At 46.0% G+C, this 16,241-nt stretch overlaps 1 protein-coding gene across 1 annotated transcript in view; it reads left to right on the top strand.

Annotated features, from left to right (window-relative positions):
- The window catches only part of LOC119442814 (phosrestin-2-like), a gene marked incomplete at its 5' end in the record, with an annotated part of 309,788 nt that overhangs the window by 284,144 nt on the left and 9,403 nt on the right, over positions 1-16,241 (top strand). The window contains 5 exons of the mRNA XM_037707847.2: positions 731-861; positions 7,715-7,859; positions 13,444-13,528; positions 14,400-14,472; positions 15,350-15,496. Coding sequence (XP_037563775.2) covers positions 731-861; positions 7,715-7,859; positions 13,444-13,528; positions 14,400-14,472; positions 15,350-15,496 — 581 coding nt within the window. The remainder of the gene's footprint in view (positions 1-730; positions 862-7,714; positions 7,860-13,443; positions 13,529-14,399; positions 14,473-15,349; positions 15,497-16,241) is intronic.

Genomic DNA, 16,241 nt, shown 5'->3' with positions numbered 1-16,241 from the left:
ATCCGGTGTAATAGGACGCCGAGCAAGACGATGCTCTGTACTGTGGACGGAACTTGAACTGAGGTGTGTGTTTTGATGCTTAGTACGTGGAGGGCTCTTGCACTAATGTATAAGCACTACAAAGTGAATATAATAGAGAGTTTTAGCGTGCCCGGTATTCCGCTAAACGGTATTCCGTACGGTATTCCCGTACTTGGCCAGTCATCCAAAATGATTATGTCCCAATGTGGCACATGCGATAGAAAATACCTAAATGTTGCTTGATACGTGTCGCAGTTTTCTGTGCATACACTTGTCATCACCAAATTATAGGCATCGCCGATAGCTGTGGAGCATTTAATTAACCACTTTACTTAAGCTTCGCTTCGCATAGATTGCAACGTGCGCCTTCGATCTGCATGACTTTTTTTTAATTCAAATATTATCATTTATTTATTTCATTTTTGCTGTATAACATAAACAGTCTCTGCTTCAATATCTCGAAAGCAACCTATGTAAAACAGATTTCTCCGTTCCCATGTATTTAATAGAAGCTCCCGATGTAAGACTTCCTCTTCAGCTGTGATCTACGGCTCGTTCGTGCGCTGTTTTCGTAACGACGATAGGATGATCACATAGTTCAGTTGGAAGATATATGTAGAGTTTATGCAGTGACCGATGAGACTCCGGTTCTGCTCGCGCCGGGTGCCCGACGAGGCTACATGGTGGTCGCGCATTGCATGTCTCACAGTTTCCCCGGGATGCTCCGGTTTCGACGGTGATGCAGCGACTGACTCCCGAGTCCGGAGACACGTGCGGAGTCCGGTACCTGGTGCGGTGCTACACGCTTCTCGACGAAGAAGAGACGCCCGCGCAGTGCAAGTAAGCAAGCTCGCTTCTTTATGTCATTTTCTTTCTCTCCCGCTACTGTTTCGCTTTCCTTTTCCGCACAAACACGACCGGCCTGTCAGTCGATTCTTAACAGTTCGATGCACCGCACAAAAAAAAGTCACAGTTTCGCCCGAAAAGCGAAGCATTGATTGCGATAGCAAATTATTAGACTCCTATACGAAGTAAGGTTAGTCGTTTGATCAGCTGCATGAACTTCTGTAAACATTCTCTTACTAACTAAATTAACAAGCACGTTGTCAGGCGCGCATAGGCAAACACGAACACATCTCACTCGATGAACGCGGACATTCGCTGTCAGAACGCTGGATTGATGAAGAGCGGGAGCAGCGTCGAGCCCCCGAATTCCCCTTCGTGCTGCCTCTAGTTTCAATACGAACTACGCGCCTGAGAACACAGCGCACACGAAGTTATCACCTATAACCGGCTGGCTAGCCTTCGAACCCAGTGCAGGTTGCCTCCAAGACAGGACGCGCCCGCCCGCGTTCAGTTGGAGTAGATGAAGAGGTGCGCCACTAAGCTGCTCCTCCCCCCCTCCCCCATCCCCTCCTATCTTGTGCACGTCTCCCCCGCTCCCTCTCTTGCGCGCGCGAGAAGACGGCGCGCGCCCTCCCCGCCTTCCTTCCTCCCTTGCGAGCGCGAGAGGACACCGCCGCACCAAGTCACCATCCTTCTCGGCCCACCCTCGCAAGCTTTAGCTCGTCGTAGCTACAGCATAAGGCGCGCGTACGCGATGTTATTGCACTTGGACTTTATACGGAACATCACGGCGACGCCGAAGGCGGAAATTCAACTGGAGTGCCCATATAATTGCTATCGCAACAAAAGAAGAGAAAAAAACAAGGAACAATAGCAACAACAACGATAAACAAAACTACGCAAGCCCTGTGAAATCAGCAGTAAGGTCATGCGCAAAATGATAGGGGACACCGAATTCGTTTTTAAACAATAGTTACATGTGGTGTATAAGATGGGATCTCGCGAAATAATGTGAGGTTTAGAACAGGAAGATAAATATACCATATAGATAATGTATGAGGTCTGAACAAAAAAGGAACGAAAGAAAAACTGCGAGGTTAAACGCAGCTTCTCTCCGGTCGGCCACCCTCTATACTGGGGATGATTCAAGCAGCTACTTTGTATGGATCACCTTATCTTTCATTCGCGACACCTACATCTTCACCGCGGATGCGTGTTGCTCACATTATATGCATATACAGCGATAAAAATCACGCAGATCCGAAGCACATGTCGAAAGCTATTGGACGCGAAACGTTTATTGAAATCTGCAAATTTGCCATTTGATTCCTGCGTCTTTGCAGTAAAGGAAACTGGCGCACGCGCATGTGCTCTCGCGCTGCCGTGCTACGCATTGTGACAACACATTTATTGGCTTAATTTTCTTCATTTCTTCTCATTTATTGTAAATGTATCGGCCGCTTCTTGGCCGATCCGGTATGTGCCATAGTACGAAAATTATAGTCAACATCAACACGCGGCGAACGCATCAACACGCGGCGAACGCATCAAAGAGCTATTTGGCGTTGGCACGATATGTACCGCCCTCTTTTTGGCCATGTAATGCGTAGAAAAGGTAACACTTGGTCTAGTAGAATTACAGAGTGGGTACCGAGGGAAGAGAACTGCAGTAAAAGAGAGTTGAGAATTAGCGTGATGAAATTAGAAAATTTGTAGGCATAGGAAGGCGTCAGCTGAAGCAAGACAGGGGTAATTGCATGGAGGTCGCTGGAAGAGACCTTTGCCTTACAGTGGACATGGGAAAAAAATGGCTTATGCCTTGCCTCTCATGCGCGAAGAGTTTGGTCACTGGGTTGGGCCAGAGACACAAGGCTGGTCGAGGGCAGACACCAGTGGTATTCGCGTAAACAAAGCGTTGCGCGGAAAGCACGCGCTGTGTGCCGCCGAAACTTCTTTTATTCAGCACGCCAGGGTTCGCGCACGATACCAGCAGCGCCATTTTATTCTCAGTGCTATGAACTGCATTTGAAGCAGTTGGCACAACAGTGCTGTAGCGCGCTCGACTGGAATACAGCGAATCCGTGTTGAAATCCTGAGGGAGAGTGATTCTTCTATTTTTTTTTCTCTCTCTCTTTTCGTCAGCCCGCGGTTGACAACCATTAGTTCATAACGCCGTAGATGGTTACATTATTTCGAGCCAGCTATAATAAACGAAAGAAGAGAAGGCGAGACCACAGAGCGGTGCCTCTATAGGGTGTGCCCTTCCACATTTCGCGTAATTTGGCGCTTCACATTTCGAATAACACTTCTGAGGCAGAAGATATAGAGCGGAGCACTTCAAATCTTCTCAGACCTGCATACGCGCGCACACGCAACCGCAAGCGAATGAAATAAAATAAACAAGAAGCGCGTGTGCATTTCCTTCAGGCCGGAATTGAAGCGCTGCCTTAATCCCGACCTTTATTCTCGTTCAAACGCTGCGGAAGCGCGCGGGTGGCTGCGGGCCGAATTTTCGTCCGCCAGGCTTAAAGAAGCTTACAGCCTTCAAATTTGGGCCGCGAACACCAGGAAGATTGTCTCATTAGAATCCGCGGATTGCTTTGGAACTGTCAACGCAGGTAACGAAAAAATTCCAACCCGATCGACTTCGCGTGGAAAAGCCTGTGCAGGCGCATAAGTAGTGTAGCGTACCTAAGCATCCTCCAGAAATACATAGTCGAAAATGTTGAACACTCGCTTGCGCTAAAAAAATTTAAAGAATAAAGTCGGAGAAATGGCATAGGTTTGGAGGAGATATAACCTGACCGAATTGCAGGCTAGTCAGTCAGAACAGTTGATTTAAGTTAAATAGAAGACGGGCGAGCAAACGTCGTATCAGGCAACCTATCCCGACAGTTTAACACCACTTGCTTCCTTGTGCAGTGTTATTTTTTTTATTACTGTTAGTTAGCGCTGTAGTCTAAGGGCTGCTTGATTTTAATGTGTCACGATAAAATGAAAATGGTGCCTTCAGTATGCATTATAGGAACAATTCTGGAGCGTATAAAAACTGATCCTTAATAATGGCGATTACTATTTACCTCAGGACATAAAAAGTAATTTGCGAACAATCAAACTTTATGCGAGAGCACGCATACATTGCCGAACCTCAAATTACGGTGAAGCTTCAGCCTTTCGCAGCTTTTTAAAATATCTATTCCGGCTCTGCCTCAAAACGGAGATAGAAAGGATACGGTTTTATTGAAACGCACAGCGCGAGAACACGACCAGGAACTTAAAAAAAAAGAAAAAGAAAGACGCAGAGCTTCTTTTGTGTTGGCTCTTTCCGCTTCCCATGTCTGCGATTCAGTCCTCATTAGATACCTAAAATTTCAGTGCTTTTTTTTTGTATTTACACAATGTAATATTTCATTTTTACTGAAACGAAATGGAACTACGGCAATGCTTGCGGTTCACTTTGTTGAAACGCTAGATCTTTGGATCACGGCCATAAGGGGTACTATTTATTTATTTATTTATTTATTTATTTATTTATTTATTTATTTATTTATTTATTTATTTATTTATTATTTATTTATTTATTTATTTATTTATTTATTTATTTATTTATTATTTATTTATTTATTTATTTATTTATTTATTTATTTTATTATTTATTTATTTATTTATTTATTTATTTATTTATTTATTTATTTATTTATTTATTTATTTATTTATTTATTTATTTCACTGCCAAGTACGAGTCAGTTTTTGCGCGTATTAACGTGTTCATTTTTGTTGAAATTGCTGTTTCTTACACACGTTCCTATTTTCTCCGCAAATTAGGCGGACCAGTCAGAAGCATGCTACTTCCGAATTCTCCATCAGGGCCTGGGTTAACCCGACCCTACCGTAGAGCCAACAGTTTAACAGCATATTATAGTCGAACAGGGTGTACAAGAAAACGTCGGCTTCCTAGCTGTCCCCCATCGTTCCGTTTAACTGAGCATAAACGCTCTCTCGAGCAGACAAGTTGATCGTCGCGAGGCAAATGAGAGAGAGAGAGAGAATAAACATCTTTATTGTGTGAATGTAGCTTTGGAGAGGCGAACTCATTACCAAACACCACGTAGCAGGCTATTTTGTCTCTGCTATTTTGTCAACGTTGACTTTGCGAAGGTCGCAGCCAGACAGACTGCGGCCGCCGGGGCTGCAGAGTGTTTTGCCAACAGTACAAATTGAATATGTCGGCTCCGCCATTACGCGGGAAAAATGACAGCGGTGCGTGCGACTTCCTAGAATGTCGCTACTGGTTCTGTGCACTCTTTTTTTTTCTTTCTTTCTTTCTTTCTTTCTTTCTTATTCCTCGCGGCTAAAAGACACTAAATCGAAAAAGAAAAAAAAAGGTGCAGAAATGTGACTCTCTGGACCTGGAAAGGACACCGAGAGATAATAAAAAGCCCTGCATGAGTCCTGGAAGAATATATAAAGAAATATTCTTGATAAGCATCGTAGTTTGTGGTAGAACAACGTGCAGCAAAAGCTGAGCCAGCCAGGATCTGTGTACCGTGGTTTCGGGTTTCCAGTCTGACAGTGCGAATTAAAAGAAGAGCGAGACCTCTCGTACTTACTTTTCTTTTGTTTGTTTGAAAACTATACGTTCTCGTGCGCGCTTTTTCACACTGAAATCCGGAATACACTCGCTTTTTTTTTGTATTTTCTTTGGGCGCTCGTGCAGCAAAGCTCTTCGCGAGATCCGTGTCTCCTGGGACCTGATCGCAGCCCTGTCTGGTTTAAGCAAATTAGTCTATATTGCGTTTAAGCTTTTTTTCTCTCTCTTTCCTTCTGGGAGCATAGGCGAACATGTTCATCTAGTTTACATTTCGCTTTTTCTTTGTCATTTTTGTTCATTTTTTTTTACGAACAGTCGGTGTGAGAGTACACAACGATATGACACTAAAAAAATAAAAAAGAGAACCTGCTGGAGTTTCTGATTCGTAAGAGAAAAAAGTATTAAAGTTGCTGCGCCCTATCTGCCAGAATTCTAGACGTGGTTCCGTGTTAGTGTGGATTCTGGGGAAAAACATCAGAACGCTATTCGAATCATTATTCGAAAGTTTCGAATATTCGCACACCTCTAATCTGGGGGAAAAACACCAGAACACATCAGGAAAGCTCCCCACGGGATCGAGTATCAGAGAGAGAGAGGGAGAGAGGAAAGGCGTCCTTTGCTATCCTGGACATAGGTCGGGGAAAAGGCGGGTTGGAAAAAAAAGGACGAGGAGAGAGAGAGAAAGAAAAAAATCAGGAAGTGCTCTAGGCATTCATTGAGTCCTGTGGATCGCAAGAAGCACAACAATGCTTGACCAGTTTTATAATAGAATATAAGATCACGTCTACGTGGGAGGATTGTCTCTTCCGACAGAGATTGCTTGTCGAACTCGAGCACAGGGGTAAGTGAACGTCTCTGTGCGCAATATTGGGGACACTGGGGACACAATATGGCTGATGGTTTTCTCGTCTCCGCAGTGGTCACAGGCTGTGAGGTCGGCCGTTCCTATGTGGAAGGCATCGGCATTGGTGTTAGTCTACATTAAAGGTTCCTGTTTCTTCGAAGCGGTTCTGATGGTACCTGGAGACTTAAATTAGGGTCCAGGGTATGTAGATGCGGTATGTCTGAGGTTGGTCCCGCCCCAATCAGATAGCATGCACTGGCGTGCAAACATGCGATGTTTTCTTGCAGCATGCGTCCTTGAAAGCGGGATTAATAAATACTGGCTTTTTCTGTGGGCTAATCGAGCCGCTTCGTCCGTACTTTCATTACCGATAATGTCGCATTGACTCGGTAATCACTAAAAAATGACGCGGCGTACCTTCTAAGCTAAGTGATATATCGCTTCTGCAATATTAAATACCATTTCTTAATGTGGACCACGATGCAAGGCTGACTATAAACTCTGGGAGCGAAGATGCGTTCTCAAAAAATCTAAGGCGTGCAACTCATTTTGCGCTGACATAAATTTTGGTGGAATTTATGTCAGCGCTAAATGTTGAAATGAGGGATTTAAATGTCAGTGACCTAAATAGAGGCCACATCATCCAATCAGTCAGTGTACGAGCGAGTAAATTAATGCCGGTGACTGCATGTTGTTGCTTGTAAACTGAACAAGCTACACGAACAAAAATGGATTCGATATGACCGCGCAACAAAACTCACAACCTCACATAATACCATATGTCTCACTCTCCTATAACACGACAGTCCGCCTTGTCATCGCCTTGATATATTTGTCCTATCGGAAATGGGGGCCCGGTGCAAACGATGCTATCGTTTCTTTTTTTTTTTAGTTTTTTTCTCTCGAAGTTCCGACCACTAAGTGTCAAGCAGCGCTTGCTAGACGCCTATTTGTGAAGTATTAATGCGCTAGGCATTCGAACTGATGAAAGTAATTTGCCGCCGTGCCTGCAGAGGATGATCACCATCTGCTGTGACTTCGACCGAGAACCAGTACTTAGAGTCGCCGGAATACGAACAGACCAGCACGCGAAAACAATGTGTGGTTACTAATTGAAATTGATTTAGCGAGCCACTTATCCAGTTTCTGCACGAAGCAGGCCTGCACGCATGCATTTAATTGCTCTTGTATGTCGTGCGGCGTTCCGTACGCAAAAAAAAAAAAAAGGAAGAAAGGAAGAAACTGCGGAAATTGCGCGCAGCGTGTGTAAATATATAGATCGCTGCTACTTCACCCCCACCAACAATCTCTCACTTTCATTTCCCTTCCCTTTTCCCTCGTCTCTAAGCGTAGTACGGTCGTGCCTCGTTAAAAACAGTTATTGCCAAAACCTTCTCTCCCTCGATTCGCAGGAGCTGCGTGAACATCGGCATCCGCAAGGTACAGTGCGCCACCACGCCTCGCCCCATCTGCGTGGGCCCGCGGTCGGCGTTGCTCACCAAGGACTTCCCTCTCAACGCCGGCAAGCTAGTGGTGGAGGCGAGCCTCGAAAAAGAGGTCTGCACCGGCGCACATTTGCACACGCCGCAGTCATCCTCATTTTTTTTTTTTCTCTCTCTCTCTCTCTCTCTCTCTCTCTCTCTCTGTCTGAAATCTATTTCGTCGTTTGCTTCCGTTCTCGCCTCGCCCTTCGTCGCGTTATCAGTGTTCGCGGCAATGGCAATCTCAGGAGCAGGCTCAAGTGCCTCAGAAAAGGACGAAACAATGTTTCGATAAGTACTCGTAGAACGATCCTTGCCATTTTTTTTGACGCGTCATCCTTGTCACGTTAACTTGAGCGAATTGTTGGATGGATGTCTTGAAACTTTGCGCGTGAGAGAAGACAGGCGGCGCCTAGAGGAAGGCGGAGCCAAATACGGAATTAAATGTTGGTCGCCTTTGATAAAAGCGGCGCCTGCTTCCAGCTCAGGACCGCTACAGCCGCTTGTTGTTTATGTTGGAATTAAAAGTGTGCGAATGGAAGTACCAAGAGCCAGCCAATACCGAGAGTGTCATACCACCATTACCGTTCTTTCTTCTGAGTTACCTTCACGTTTACATGAACCTTCGTTATCTTCATGCTGTATTCAATTTCTCGGAGGAAATAAAAAGCAATAATGATAAACAAACTCAAAAAACGTCTATACCGCTTTATGTATGACGGCTTTAAAGCGGACTTAAGAAGCTTCGAAAAGTAGGAGCGAAATAAATTCAAGACATACGACACTATTTAGGTTATAATACTCTGTTCTATACAAATAATGAATGTAATGTACTCATGTACCATTCTAATTAACAAATTCTTACAATCTAGAAATAAGCAGACTTCCAGTAAGGTGTTTACCAGTCAGTTTTCGGTCAGCGATTGTGTTGTTATCTCCCGCGTGCGTTTCTTTCGCGCTTTCTTGAAGTATTAAACCTAACCAGCTATAGCCAAAGCCAACACGTAGCAAAGATAAGAGGTGGACGACAAAGGAGACATGTCCCTTTGTCGTCGGTGGAATGGGTCAAAAGGTGACCCTTCGGAACATGTTGAACGCGAACCAACTAACTCTATTTAAGTAACTCAACTTTGCAAATCCTGGTATGGTCAAAGCGTTTTACAAGTTCTAGCAAGCAGTCTGATATTACGCCGCGCGTTTTCCCGAGTCTTTTGTCTGCGTAGCTCCCGGCATTAGACGATATGACGAAGTAGGCGAGCATCCGTACCTTGAATCAATACAAGGCTAGTCAATAGTAGTATATACTTGGCGTGCATTCCGGAGGGCGTGAATTTTATTAAATGCGTGAACAAATGTTCAGTGAAAAGCGGTGAGAGAAGGTACGTGTTATATCTATTACGTGTTACAAATATTTATTTAAGCTAGATAAATAAGTGCAGGCAAAGTTTATAACTGGAGTGTATGCTTATTGCTTCAAACTACCAGGAAGATACGCAGTAGAAATAAAGGGTAACCAGCTTGATGGTACTTTTCATCACCCTCCCTTCAAAGGAAGTGATCGTAGCATCTATTCATCTATTCCTTTGTCGCACGTCCTCTTCCGAATGGCATACACGAGCTCTAGCTTTCTCAACGTGTAGCAGCACAGTTTTAGCGAATCAGAGCATACGACCACGTTCCAGGTGACGGAGGAACATTCCCTGGACAAAACGGGGACTCGCCAGATTCCGACACCCTAATTTTCACCACTACTGCGCCGAGCTTCGTAGACGATCGCGAGAACCCGCGCACTTTTTCGTTACCTGCAGAGCGAACAAAGCGCGCGAAGCCGCAACGACGCGAAATCATGGTCGCTCTCCGCACCAGCTGCCGCGCGCGGCGGCCTTTATCTCGTCGGCTTCGCGCTCAATCAGCGACGCCTTCATGGCTCATCACGAGGCAAGCGCGAAGCACGGCTCGCGTTATACGCTCTGCGGCTCTGTCCCGTGCGAAGTACTGCAGCACACAGTCCTCCGAGGACTGCTCCGTTAATTGTCTCCACGCGGACTAGCGCGCGATTTACACGCCCGAGCGCCGCCGCGCAGCCGCCGAGGAATCGCAAGGAAAGCACCGCGCCGCGCGGAATGGGTGAGCACCTCTTCGTCCTCCTGGCAAGACGCACGCGTCTCGCTTAAGGCGAAGAAAGACTACGCTGATTGCGGAAGGCGGGAACGGTGCCGGCTGAGGCCGCAGCGTGCGCGCGCGCGGGCTTTTGACTCGATTAGCGCGCGCCGTACCGCGCGCTCGTGAAGAGCGCCCGGTGGTATACGGTCGTGTCGCGGGACAGTGCGCGAGCGAGCGCCGCCCAACAAATGGAAATGAATGCCTCCCACGGCGGCAGCGACGAAACGGGCCGGTCTCACGGCGTGGAAGAAACCGCGCCGAGACTCGTTTCGGAAGGACCGCGCGTCCAGCCGGTCCCGCGCGGTACCGCCGGACAACGCTGGCCGGCCGACCGAGGACCCATTGCACGGCCGAATGCGACACCGCTGCCCGCCGCTCGCGATGCGTTCTCTGCTTTTCTGCTTGCTTCTTTTACGTTTACAGTTGGCCTACCGCGAAGAGAGCTCCGCTGAAGGCGTTTGTTTGTCTTCATCCTTACGACCGTGTGCCTTCGATAAAAAAAAAAAAAGTTTCGTTCTCGGTGAATGTCCTCCCTCATTTACACATCAAAGGAACCGAACACACCCGCTTTACGCGCCTGCTTCTATTTCAGCCAGCATGTGCCGATTCTTCACTCTCTCTCCCTCTCTCTCTCTCGCTACCATGACCGTTATCGTTCACACTTGCTTCCACAGACTGCGGCATTCAGGTCTATCAATATACTGCTGTGATGATCCCCTATAGCCGTATCAATATATTTATAGCACGCACATTTCTTCCGTATCACTCACATTGAGCGAAAAGCAGGAGCTTGCGACAGCGCTTTTTCATGCCGAGTGCAACTATGGGGCAGTCGAGCGAAGGGTCATTCACGCCCACTAGGAAAGAGGACGGTGACGGAGAAGTTACTGAGGCACGAAAATCACCCGAGCTGCTCGCTCTGCGGTGGATGCAGCACAGATAAGTTCGCTGGAATTATTTGGGCAAACGGTGGTCTCTTGGTCTCTAGTTGAGACGAGAGAGCGAACGCCGACCTTCGGGAGCTTTATTTGTTTTAGTGCTTGGGAGCTTGACCGCGCCCACCTATACGAAGGCTCTCTGTTTATCCTTAACCAAAATTTGTGCCTGCCATAAACTGCGGATACTTAACGCTAGTTTTGAAGGCTGTCTCTCGAAAGCGTCCATATTGTCTCTCTTTCCCTTTCGTTGTACTGTGGCACAAATAAAGATAAAATTACTGCAAAAGGACTGAATAGATGTGCTGAGTACACGCTGATCATCTAAGAAGCAGTTTATTTTCTTTCACTTCAATTAGCATGTGGTCGGGAATCAAACCCACAACCTCGTGTCCATCAGCAGAGCGTCATAGTTTTCGAGCCGCTACGTATAAATCTAGGCAAACATAAAATTCACATTTTCGACACAGAAAAAAATGACACACACACACACACATTTTTTTTCCACTCCTCTTTATCTCTCACAGTGAGAATGGCACTGAGGGCGCCAAAAGTCAAGCAACGCAATAACTCGGCGCACCCTTTAACGCTCCCGAAAAACACCTTCGCTCTCCTACGTCAAGGCCGTGGCGTGCTAGCGTAGCGTAAGGAAGGAACATAAGAGAACGAGAAAAAGCGTCGTTGATCATTTCCCGTCGCGGAGGTGCTCGCGAGTGTATGAGAGAGTCACAATTAGGCGCGGCAGGCGGGCGCGCTGTGTACCCGTTGCCTAGCGACCGCATTCCGAACCTAATGGACGCCTCTCCTCTGCGACCGTTAGCGAGGCCGTGCGATAATGAATGCAGCATGTTCTTCTTCCTCTGTGTGTGCGTTCTTGACTTGTAGCACGTTCCTCCCGGGCTTTATACGTCTCCGAGCCGTAATGATAAAGTCTAACGATCCTTTCATTTCGACCCGCAGACAGACGGTATTTCTTTATTTTTTCTTACCCCGTCGTCACAAGCTACGACTTGGCTATAGGATAATGGCAAGGAGGTTTGCATGGCCTTAATACTACGAATGAACGCAGCAAAAACGTCCTAAGAAAAAAAGAAGAGAGAGTTGTTAAGCGTTCGTGGTGGCGGTGCGAAATGTTCCGTGAGCGGAGGGAGCCTGCGAAAATTTGTCCATAAGCGCTAATGAGCAAGTACGTATTAGCGATGCGGATACATGTACAAGGATTGGATCCACGTCAGCGATGCTCGTCGGGATGATATTATTTTCATTCTTTTTTTTTTTTCAAACTTATTTCGCTCGTTCGCGGCCATCGCCAATGCGGGACTAATGCTGCGGAAAGGATGCTGCTACGTCGTCAGCATCATTTGACTCCGTATGACGTGGTCAGCCGCTGCTCTGCTAAGCTGATCACGTCCTCTAATGTAGTTTCTCAAGGCAGATAAGGAACTGTAAACGGCGCCTGGGCTTAAACTCTTACCATTGCAGCCTCCAACTTCGGTGATTTCGACCGTAAACGACGCATAGACTTTGCTTATAACTCTGACCATTACTCGTACGAACCTCGACGCTATCAGAGCTGCGTTCGTTGCGAATCGCAAAATGGGCACAGCTCATAATACAACGGCAATCTGAGCAGATGATGACTGCGAACATGACTACTTCGGATGGACGTCAGCGATTTCTTAACATGTTGATACTTAGTTACCCTCAATTCGTCTCGTTATGTATATTTTTCAATTAAGGATTATCGTACGACATATATCGATTGTTTGCTGTGGAATCGGTTCATTCCTTTGTCGCGTGTTGCATTTGCCCCGATGAAGTGAACTGCACGAAGCAAGGACGCAGAAACAAGAGACGCAGACGACGAGGACTGGCACCAGGCAGGGGCCCGTATTCGCCAAAACAGGTTCTTGCACTAAAACTGTTCCTAAAAGCAGGTGTCAGATAATCTAAATGTCGGACTTGTATTATTAGCGAACGCGGCCCGCCAATAGTAAACTGCTCTAAGTAACTAAAACTTCGGGAATTCGGACCCCCTTTTTTTCCTTAGACGAAACGACCAGGCGCCAGAGTGACCGTTCGACGTGTCGATGAAGCTGACAGAGGTTATTTCGGCAAAGCGCCTTGTATTTTTGCGCTGAAAAGAGCCCAGGGCCTAGAAATATTACGCAATAAGACTTTGTTTCGTGCTCTAACTGGTTCAATACGACATTACGTAATTGCTCAACGAGCCCAAAACAAAGTATTCTTCCATTTGTCAATTTTTCGACTCGCGTATGAGTTGACATGGTTTTGAATGTTCCGACTCTGCGGTGCGCAAGAAACGCAAATGCTGTTCGCACAATACATAGTAATTAGGTTTGAATCTTGCGTATTTTTGCGTTTATTTGCATATAAAATGCATATGAAGGAGATGTCATTCATGGACTTCACATACAAACATAGTATAACAGTTTTTCAGCTAGCAGATACTGGAAGGATTGTCAGTTGAAGTAATTTGCGCAGTGAGAAGGGAATAATTCCCGTTATAAAGACTTATAAATGTAATACTTTTGTTTGCAGCTCTACTTCCACGGCGAAGAAATTGTGGTTAAAGTGAACGTCCAGAACCAGTCGCAAAAGACGGTGAAGCACATCAAAGTCTCGAGTAAGTTTGCCTCTGTCTTCAGTGCCGGGCCACAGCGCTTGTTCACTAGAACTCCTTTACATTCGCATGCGTGCCTAGTCCTGTGCCTTGAATTTCGGTAGGAAATGGGAAAGAAATGGGAGAGCACAGGCGCCTCTGACGCCCTTTCAAAATCGTGCCATCCAGTTTATTCACTCACCGTTTTATATAACATCAGCGTACCTTCTTTAAAAGCAGATTCTGGTATGCGAACTTTTTTTGCCCGTCGCCGTTACCTTGCTAGCTTACTATATTATTGCATAATATGTATTACAGCTTACTTAATCGCGCACCATGCATTTCAGCACCGTCACGTGGTCGTTCATGATACGTAGCTCATCCGCCTGTCCTCATTTGCGTACTGTCACTTCTGGATCTGTTTTTCCTCGAACCACCAGGGACTGTAACGACATTTCTTGTGATATCGTGGCCACAACCAGTTCATCTATCTTCACGAAAGAAGTTGCCTAGTATCACTCACTGTCACGAAGTTAAAGCACGTAGTATTTTCAATCTGTTAAGTTGTAACCCGTTATGCAATACACCCCAGAGGTGCTTTTAAGGTGATGAAGTAAAACTGAAACTTCGTGCATGAACACCATGTCAAAGGTCACACAGAGCACTCAACTTGGTTTTACTGCTCAGTCGAGTTGCAAATTTTCGCACAACTCATTAACTCGCCCACCTCAAATAGCTACAACCTCTTCTGCTATCCTGTCGCGTTCACTTCTGCGTGATTCACTGTATTTTTCAGAGGTTCAAACAATGGGCACGAATTCTGAATGAGAGAACTGTCTTGTATCCGTAACGTGTAGCGTTGGGTTTTCTTCCTGCCTCCCTCTCGCTTACGCAGTCCTCCAAGTCGTGGACATCTGCATGTTCTCTACGGGCCGCTGGAAAGTTTGTGTCGCTACGGCAAACGGGAGGTGAGTGAGTTCTTCCTGTGTCTTCACACGAGCTAAATTCATGAGCAAACTGATTCACTGGCACAGCCGAGAACAAATTTATACATGCTCAAACTAACTTCGAATAAACGCAGCTCACTAAATAAAGTTTTATGTAGAACCTATATGGCACAGGGTAAATAGATATGCCGAATGACATGACGAGCGGTATAATTCTGTGCCCCACCAACTATTTCCATTTCATTAGAAGTAATATGCCTATTAGCTTCGACTGCCAGCACGTTACGATGAGTGAGACATACTCCAGATACACGAAGATGACGAAAGAGAAAACAGAAGAAACGCGCACCGGAATGCGTTCTAAATATTAAAAAAAGAAAACGTCAGGACTTGTATTTGCTCATCTTTCGATTGCCATTGGTGTTCTTTTCTTGCTATATTGTCCTCCAACTGGTGTCTCCAGCGCTTGGCGTATCTGTCCGAGACACACAACTCTCAGCAGAGAGTGGAACTGAAGTGTACAGTAAGGGGGTTGCAGACAGGCACCATTACATCCTCCGAACCTTTATCAAACCAACGAGCTTAGGTAGTGAGCCTTGGCCAGTTCCGACCTCGAGGATCAGCAACGGCTGATTGCGAGGGCCCAGGACGCGGCCCGAGCTCAAGGCATTCTGGAATGAGGACGCTTCTCGAAAGCTTCATATATACGTAATAAAGATGTTTATTCTCTCTCTCTCTCGAAGTGTACATGGCCATTTTCGCACAGTGAAGATACGAGTACATCGGTATGCAAGGAGAGAAAAAAGGCTCCGGGGAATTGTGTGAATAAGGAACGTGATAAACTTGACCTGGCGCGATACCTCAAACGCGCTGCAGAATACGCGCTGCACTTTTGCAGTAAGGACGACTGCCCCGTGCTTCCGGGATCGACGGTGGAGCGCCGCGTGTCGGTGACACCATCGCTGGAGGAGAACCGCCAGAAGTACGGCGTCTTCGTCGAGAGCTACAAGGGCGACGACATTCACTGCCTCGCTTCTTCCACCATGTGAGCGTTCGCACTATATACGAGGGCTCATTAAGGTTCCTTGTGCAGGTGTTCTGCATTTCATTTTCTTACCGGCAATGCCGAACGAAATGCAAACACTTGCATGGATGACGGACAGCTCAAAATTTCGTTAAAATCTTCCTGCGAAATGTTGTAGAAACTATTGAGACTGTAACTTGCTGTTGCTGTGATTGTAATCCCATTTATCTTTCGAAAAAGAAAAAAAAAAAGATTCTAACAAGGCGCACACTATGCAATATTAGAACATGGGCTTATTTCTGAACTCGGCGTGCACGTTGGACGCTTTGCGTTGCATAAGAATGTAGTTATTGCACTGCTGGAGAGGAAGTAAAATGAATCGGAGCTATGAGATTCTCGCTGTCTTCTATGAGAGGAAGAGGATCAGATGGATGTGCACGGTGTATGTATACGTGTATATACGCGCATCGAAACTGACTAGGTTAAAGTACTCGTTCGTGTTGCTAGCACAAAAGTAAAAAGCAAGAGGAGAAAGCCGCACCAGACACGAAAGCTGGAAGAGACAAAGTCATCTGCGGAAAGGATACATAGGCAGTCGGTTTTGGCAATATTGCAGATAACGTAAATGGCTAAGAGAGGGGACGGTATATAAACAACTTTTGAAGTTTTGACGAAACCAAGAATCTTCATCCTGGAATAAACAAAAAGCTGATTCACTTTTTTTTTTTTTTTGTAAAGAACGAAGTTTCAAAAGAAGACCTTAAAA

This window comes from Dermacentor silvarum, chromosome 2, assembly GCF_013339745.2.
Source record: "Dermacentor silvarum isolate Dsil-2018 chromosome 2, BIME_Dsil_1.4, whole genome shotgun sequence".
In the NCBI taxonomy this organism is placed as follows: domain Eukaryota; kingdom Metazoa; phylum Arthropoda; class Arachnida; order Ixodida; family Ixodidae; genus Dermacentor; species Dermacentor silvarum.
Note: the sequence above shows the minus strand (reverse complement) of the source record. Positions and strands in the feature narration are given on the sequence as shown.